Source organism: Vicia villosa, linkage group LG4 (assembly GCF_029867415.1).
Source record: "Vicia villosa cultivar HV-30 ecotype Madison, WI linkage group LG4, Vvil1.0, whole genome shotgun sequence".
NCBI lineage: Eukaryota > Viridiplantae > Streptophyta > Magnoliopsida > Fabales > Fabaceae > Vicia > Vicia villosa.
Window position 1 is genome coordinate 70,285,081 of NC_081183.1, and position 8,289 is coordinate 70,293,369.

General features: G+C 42.1%; 1 protein-coding gene across 1 annotated transcript; it reads right to left on the reverse strand.

Annotated features, from left to right (window-relative positions):
• Nucleotides 1–910: 910 nt before the first annotated feature.
• On the reverse strand, nucleotides 911–2,371 carry LOC131597347 (uncharacterized). The gene has a single exon (XM_058870052.1). It carries the CDS (start codon nucleotides 2,369–2,371, stop codon nucleotides 911–913), a length of 1,461 nt encoding a protein of 486 aa, XP_058726035.1.
• Nucleotides 2,372–8,289: the final 5,918 nt, after the last annotated feature.

Consider the following 8,289-nt stretch of genomic DNA (forward strand, 5'->3'; position numbering starts at 1 on the left):
CTTCAACAGCCCTAAGACGTTCCTCAATCAGACGATACCTCTCGGCTTCCTCAGGTGCACCATCAGCACTATGCCTCCATACCTGATCAAAGTTTTCAACATTGAAATCCAAATTATCACGGTTCTGATTATCTCTCCTTCCCAACAGACGAGACGGAGGTGGAGGTGGAAACCCATGATTCTGATTGAAAGGATTATAGTGCCCTCCCAAGCGATCAAACTCATTCGGATCATGATGATCGTCAATCCTGCCAGACACATCGTCAAACAGCCTCGAATGTCCTCCATTCTCGACCCTTCTGGAGTTCTCGACGAGAACTCGCAAGTCATCCTGCCCCTTGGTCACATTAGTCAATGCTTCCATAAACTGCGCCATCTGCGCATTCATCTGCTCTGTCAATTGAGCTTTCATCTCAGCCATTTGTTCCTGAATCTGTTCCATCTGTCTTCTCTGATTGCTCCTAGTCGGATACGGGTGATTAGCCGTCTTAGAACTCCTTCTGGTAACAAAACAGCGAGACATAAGATATAAACCCTGCAAAAACCTGCAAATATATGACATGTATGATATATGAATGATATGCATGAAATGTTTGTCAATTTTCAAGTATCCAAGAGTTCATCCCACTTTCAGATAGGACATAGAAACCCTGATACAGAATATTTTTGCACAGCAATCCACACACGAGAATAATTCATCAAACTGAGCATACTTCATCCAAACATAATTGCAAATTTGAGTTCATACAAACAGGCACATAACCGTGTCACAAAGTGCTCATAAGGTATACAAAAGAAATCCAGCATAACAAAATGCGACCCCATCCAACAATCCTGGACATGGGCGACAAATATCAAAATAAACAGCAGATCGACATCATGGACCAAACAGATCCACTCCACAGCAACACTAGGATCGCCTGGTAATAGAATGAGCTCCCACATCTCCTCTCCATTGGGTTCGGAGCCTTGTTAATTCTTCTTCAAGTCGAGCAGACTTAGCCCTCTCTTCCGCTAGTTGTTTATCTGAATCCCGCTTCTGCCTCTTGTGACTACTCTCTGATCTTTGTAATTGTAGACACTCCTGTTGCTTGCGATGCAAATCTTCCTTTAGCAACTCATAAGGACGCTTCCGGACACTTGCCTGACTTGAGCTTGCACCTTCGACTTGCTTGAGCTGGTGCATCAACCTCATCTTTGCATCTCTTTCTTCAAAGAATTTCAAGTTGGTCTCCTGTTCCCTCTCGTGCAACCTGTAGTTGGTAACCAGAGCATCCTTGTAAAGTTCTGTTGGCACGAATTCAGATAGAATCAAAGGAGGTTGCTTTTGAAGTGGTGCAACCCTGTCATATGGCAGCAACAAGTTTCCGACCCGTTTTACAATCCATTCAACATACGGTGTCAAAGCAAGTGATTCCTTCTTCCCTAAATGGGCTCCATTATGCTTACGGATCTTCTTCCAAGCCACAATTATCTCTTTCAACTTTTCTGGATCCGACCCCTTCTCAAAATAGACTGTCTCCGCTATCAAGTGATCCGCCGGCTTGTCTTTCAACGTATACCCCAACTGACGCAAGGATACCACGGGATTGTAATTGATGCAACCTCTAGTACCAACCAAAGGAACATTATCGAACTTACCGCACCCAACAATCACTTCAGAAACGTTAATTCGATACTTTGGCCACTGGATGTCATAAGAGGTAAGTGACATAATCCTGTGGGTCCACTTAAGTGTCTCCCTTGTCTTCATAAAAGGTCCTTTGCTGGGCAACAAAGAGAGGAACCAGATGAACAACAATTGAAGGCAACAAGTGATAGCACCGCCACGTTTCTCATATCGGGAATGAACGGCATAGTAAGTATCAGCCAACAATGTAGGAATAGGATTCTTTCCCATGAAGATGTGTATCGCGGCCGAGTCTACAAAATTGGGAACATTTGGGAACATCACAATCCCGTAAATAGCCACAGCAAGCAATGCATTGTACGTGTTCCAATTCTTTTTCTCAAATTCCTCTTTAGCTTTTCTCACCAAGAACTTCAAAGAGAACCCCGAGACACCTCCATTCGACTTCCAATTATCAGATACTTCTTTTATGCTCAAATAAAGAGCAACAGCGATCAACTTGAAATTCACTTCTTTAGGAACGTCGATGAATGGCACTTCACCTTTTATCTTGAGATTAAGAATGATAGAGTACTCTTCCAATGTCGGAGCCAACTGGTAATCCTGGAACGTGAAACACCTCATTTCAGGATCATAGAATTGCATCAATGTTTGCAAAACAGGCGTCTCAACCACGGTTTCCAACAAAGTCAAAATATTCCCATAATTATCCGTGAAACTCTTCAGGCAGAAAGCGGTCATCAATGAACTCAAACCCTCTAAGGCGGTCAACGTTTCTCGGAAGAAACTTTAAGTATGCGTATTTCTCTTTGCTTCCTTGACAGTATCAATGGGAGTGTCCATCTTCAACTTGAATGAACTCCTGAATGTCCCTGAAAAACATGACATGCAAATGCTTATTATACATATCTTTTTTTTTTGCGTTTCTTTTGGAAATAAATATGCTATGATGCAAAGAGGTGGGGCTTGTTGCCGCCCACCAGGCATTCTGGACTGCCGGTAACACACATAATACAAAGCCAAAGGTTCGGCCCCCAAATGGTATACCACACGGAACACGGAATATCAATCCACGGAACCAAAGCCCATAGTCAATAACACACTGGGATAGAACACAAATTACCACTCGAACAAGAACCATAGTATCCCACGAACAGGAACCCATAGTACACTCGAACGAGAACAGCGGTAACCCACGAACAAGAACAGCGGTAACCCACGAACAAGAACAGCGGTAACCCACGAACAAGAACAGCGGTAACCCACGAACAAGAACAGCGGTCACCAACAATGTACCTGTTAAATGATCATTGATTCCCGCCCCACTCACGGGTAAAATCTAGGCCAAGGTAAGGTCATGAAACGCAGTATACGGTCCGCTCGAAGGTAAGTATCATCACAGCGCGGAAGCGGGTGACGATAATACCTCCGTTTGAAACCACTACTCTGCTCGTGGTCACATAATCCATCCCGAGACGTACATCTCGAGACAAACTATGCTTCCACTCTATCCTAGGGTTCCTATGGTTCACACATAGCCTGGTTATTGGGCCTTTTACCTCTTGAAACACCCACCCAACGAACAGAGATCCAGCCAGTCCAGAATATGATGCAGAAAAGTAAAAGCGCACATAGAATGCAATGCAAACAGGTAAATATGCAAAGCAATAAAACACCCAAAGATAAACACACAAGCGCTAGGATCGACTCGCTAGGTCCGGACCAGCAACAGGTCAAGACGTCCCCAGCAGAGTCGCCAGCTGTCGCTACCGCGAAAATTAACAGAGTCGCCACTAACATATTTATCCTGAAAAGGAAGGGAATGCCAGCAAACCACAAAACAAAACAACGGTCTCACGACCAGAGAAAAAGGGTAAGGGAGTCGGCTACGCGAGGGGAAGGTACTAGTACCCCTCGCGCCCATCGTACTCGATGGTATCCACGCCTGTGTCTAAATCTATGGGTGTGTAACAAATCTACGCTAATCTGGACTAAAATGAATGCAGAATGTAGGGAAAATAAAGGATTGTGCTCGCACGGGCCCTACCCCGCTGCCTACGTATCTGTTTTGTAGAATCAGAGCTACCGTAGCTCGGCTAACTAATTTCTTTTTGTTTTGTGTTTTTTAGATGAACGAGTTACATTCACACTCCGCTGCTCGACCTTTGGAGACTTATGCTTGGGAATGGAGCGGAAATAACAAGCTCTTAAGAAAAGAAAATCAAAGAGTGTGGTTTGTGTTTTAAACAATGCATGAGGAAAACCTAAGCTAAAGGGGAAAGCTTGCTACCTAATGTTATCATACAAAGGGTACAAGTCTATGCTAAACTATCAACCTACGAGGAAAAAGGGGAAGCACACAATGAGCACACAATGAGCACACAATGAGCACACAAACGAGCATCCGCTCGTAAAGCAAACAAACCAACGGTACTGACCGAATGGTAGAAAAGCGGTCCCGCCATAGCCAAGGGGAGCAGCTCAACCCAAGTCAACCAAGCATTAGACCTCGCGAAAATGATCGGGCCATAGACAAGAGAGCGAACCCCTCTCAGCAACCAAGTCGTCACGGATCGTAAAGGAAAACGGTGCGTGCGTACACCGAGCATCAACGTCGAGCAACGCGAGCTATAGGAAAGGCGGGGGTCCGGCTACATGAACCCTTTTCCTGACATACTCGATAACAAGATCTTGTGCAGGTTCAAAAGCAAACGACGCGAGGCGTGCGCATAATGAACAGACTCGATGAGACTAGGCGGGGGTTGATTGCTAACCCTTTCCGCGTGCCTTCCATGAGGACTTAACGGAGTGCCATATAGGACTTATTACACCGTGACTCCCTGCCGCAAAGCACAAATATAAACACACCAACAAAAACAGAGCCTCTCTCGACGACTTGGCCAGATGCATGTCTAAGTCCTACTTCTCATGTTATAGGATGATGCGAGAAAGCGATAAAGTGCGAGAGAAATAAAATGAAACGGGATCAATACCAAACGGATGATGATCCGTAAACTAAAGCGAAGAAAGCAAGGAACTAGAATCCCGCGAGCGAGCTAGCAAAGCAAAAGCAAATGGTCAGCACACCGATTAGCCACAAAAGCACACAAAGGTCGACATGCGCGTCGAGCATAATCACAATACACCTGCAAGAGGAACAAGCAAACCAAACAAGCAGATATAAAGTAATAGGAATGTGTCTCCAAGATGAGAACACAACACGGGTGAATGGATCGTGTCCCGCAAGTAAAGCAGAACACTCATAGAATGAGCATCGATAGGTGACCGTCCAAAAGCCTCGCACACTAGCACACACGTTAGAGATAACAAGACACCGCAATCGGAATTGCATTATTGCTATTCTAAAATAAACCGGACAAAGCAAACATGGAAAAGGTGCGATAATACGCGAATAAGCATGCAAAAATCAACACCGGAAGCCGACAAAGTACCATCATGGAAAACACAAAATTCAGCAATACAAATCATTCCACAAAATAGTACATCTCACAAGCTTTCCAACGATATAAAGAACATGCAAATCGGAGTTACGAGTCAAAAGATATGAATTTTTGAAGTTGAAATAAATCTGCCCACACTCAGTGGTAACCGGTTACTTGAAATGAGGTAACCGGTTACTTCAGGAATTTTAGTGAAAAACCGGGCAAGTAACCGGTTACTCCAGACATGGTAACCGGTTACCTCAGTCAGGCAACGTGGAGAAACAGACAGGTAACCGGTTACTTGAAATGAGGTAACCGGTTACTTCAAGTCAGAAGTGCCAAAAACAGCCAGGTAACCGGTTACTTGAAATGAGGTAACCGGTTACTTCAAGTCAGAAGTGCAAAAAACAGCCAGGTAACCAGTTACTTGAAATGAGGTAACCGGTTACTTCAAGTCAGAAGTGCAAAAAACAGCAAATTACATCATTCAAGAGCAATCTACTCATGCATCAATCAAAGATACTATCAAGCACGAATTGTCATCAATTCACACAGCATTATGAACATCAAACCACCACAATTAAGCATCAATTCACATAGATTTCAACTCATCATCATTAATCATCAAGCAAACAAGTTCATGCAAGCATTATAACAAACACATAGTGCACCAAACTTGTATCGACATGCAATCGCAAGCAAAGTTTCAATCTTACATTTGAATCAAACATTTAATCATCATCAATCCTCAATTAAGCCTAAACAAAACTTAGATCTAACATTCGAATCATGTTAACATCAACAATCAAGCACTTAATTCAAGGTTCAAAGGCTTACCGGATGAAGATCTTTAACCGACGCGCGAACACGAACACGACACGAACGCGAACACGACACGAAAACGAAATCCCAAGGGAGAGAGAGTGAGGCGCGCGAGCTAGTGAGGAGAGGGAGAAGAGATTCAAACTTCAATCTTTGATCTTCAATCCATATTGTTCTTGATTCTTGAAGAAAATTGATGAATATTGATGAAAGCTTTATGTAATTTGTGGTTTTGATTCAAGAGAATTGAGAGAAAATTGAGAGAAAGTGTTTGTGAAAAATTGGTGAATTGAAATTATGAGAGTCCTCCCCTGATTTGTGAAGAGCAAAATGTTTATATAGTGTCAACACGAAATGTCCAAATTGCCCTCGGTGCGTCTCATTTTGGCTCGTTTTTAAGGAAACTCGGTTCGGCTCTGAATTTCGAAACGAAACCAATGCCACTGCGAAGATGACCAAATTCGTGACTTGTCTCCGCGAGAATCACCCTAATCCGATAAGCGATGAAGAAAATACGCCTGTTTGAATGACGAGAAACGTCGACTCATCTGGCGCGACCGTGCAAAATTTTGTGCGTACCGCTCAAAGAACTCGATAAAACCCTATCTTCGGCTCAGAATCTAAACAGGCATGTGTGACGAAGAATCGAAGCTAATGGAATTTCTGAGAGAGTGCCTCCGGAATGGACTTCATACAATAAAAATCGAAGAAGTTATGAATTTTCGAACTCGGTGCGACGCACTCGAAAACACGCTTTTTCCCGAAACAACACGATGATCTTTAAAATTCTGGGAATTTTCCATGCATAATTGGCCTTCGGTCCGAACATATGAAATCTTGGTAATGATGATACGGAGCTCCAGTTAAAATTTCAAGCGAATCCAACGAGCGGATTGTGAGATACGAATTTTCTGAGATCCGAAACCCTACATTTAGCACTATTTTTCACTGCGAAACCGTAAGTAATTTGCAAATTTGACGACCTTCCTCAAAGAATTAGCTTCCGAGCCGAACACGAAAGTTGTAGATATCGTCGAAACAACGGAGACAACGCGGGAACTTAGCTCATATCACCTTCCAAATAGTATTTATGAATTTTCTCGTACTTTCACCGTTTAAACCATTTTTTCACACTTTACCCTCTTAAACCCATGAAAACTCTTTATTATTTTTCTTCCATTTTTGAATGACGAAATAAACGTCATTATTAACTGATAGCTCAAATAAAGAGGGCAAATTTTGGGGTGCAACAGTAGCTAAACTATTACTTGTTAGGGTGATGTCCCTGGATCATGTGATGTAACGAATTACCTTTACCGTTTGTTTTCAGATTATCTTTATGAAATTCAGTTTATGATTAAAAGTTCTTATTGCTTCATTATATTGGAAAGTATTTTGTTAATTCACGATTGGGATTTGGTTTGACAAACCGTCTCAATGCTTTTTAATCATAACGTTATCACTGATAATCACTTAGGAATAAGGGTTTGATGAATAGCGATCATAATATCCAAACTATGTCTTATAGAATCTGGGTATAAAATTATCGTGATCAGGAATGATAAGATGGTTTTAATCTCAAGAAGTTTTTCACTAAGGAATTAGGAAAAATCAATGTTCGGCATTGGTAGTTGAGAATTTCTTAAGTTAATCTATTAACTTGTAATTACTTCGTTACAGAGCGATTCATACATCTATCCTAACTTTTCTCCGCATATATTCATTAGTCAAACTATTTTAACTCTTTCGCTTTGCATAAGTTGTTATTTAAATTAAAACATAAAAACCAAACAACCCGATGACTTTTTATTCAATTGCACTGTTCTGAAACATATAATTCCTACGCAGTCCGCGAGTTCGATACTTGGGGAATTTACTCTATTATTACTACATCGGTAAAAATAGTACACTTGCTATTTTACCGGTCAAGTTTTTGGCGCCGTTGCCAGGGACTGCAAAATTATAAGTTGAAGAATAGTTCAATTGAATTTTTGTTGCTCTGCAACTAAAATTGTTATATTTTTTTTATTTGTCTGGTATTTGATTTGCTTATTACTTATAATCTTCTAATCTTTGTATGCGAGGTAAGGCCTCAGCAGAATTTATTTTTGACGCAGAGCCAAAACGATCATTGCGAGCTAGGCTTCGAAAAGCGAAGCAAGAACGACTAGAAGCGTTAGAAGACATTCTGACAGCTTCGGAATCTGGGAACGAGGAAATTCTCTCTATTCATTCTGAGGATTCAGATTCGGAGGCTGAAACGATGGCAGCTCCCGTAGAAAGGCTGTTAGGTGATTATGGTGGAGCAAATGCACCAGCTGGCCGGATGACAATTGTAAATCAACCGGTCGATGTTGCTCACTTTCAGCTACACCCAACAACAATTCGACAGTT

Excerpts from the sequence above, each read along its gene's own strand:
- LOC131597347 (XM_058870052.1), bottom strand. The coding sequence starts at position 2,371 with ATGACCGCTTTCTGCCTGAAGAGTTTCACGGATAATTATGGGAATATT.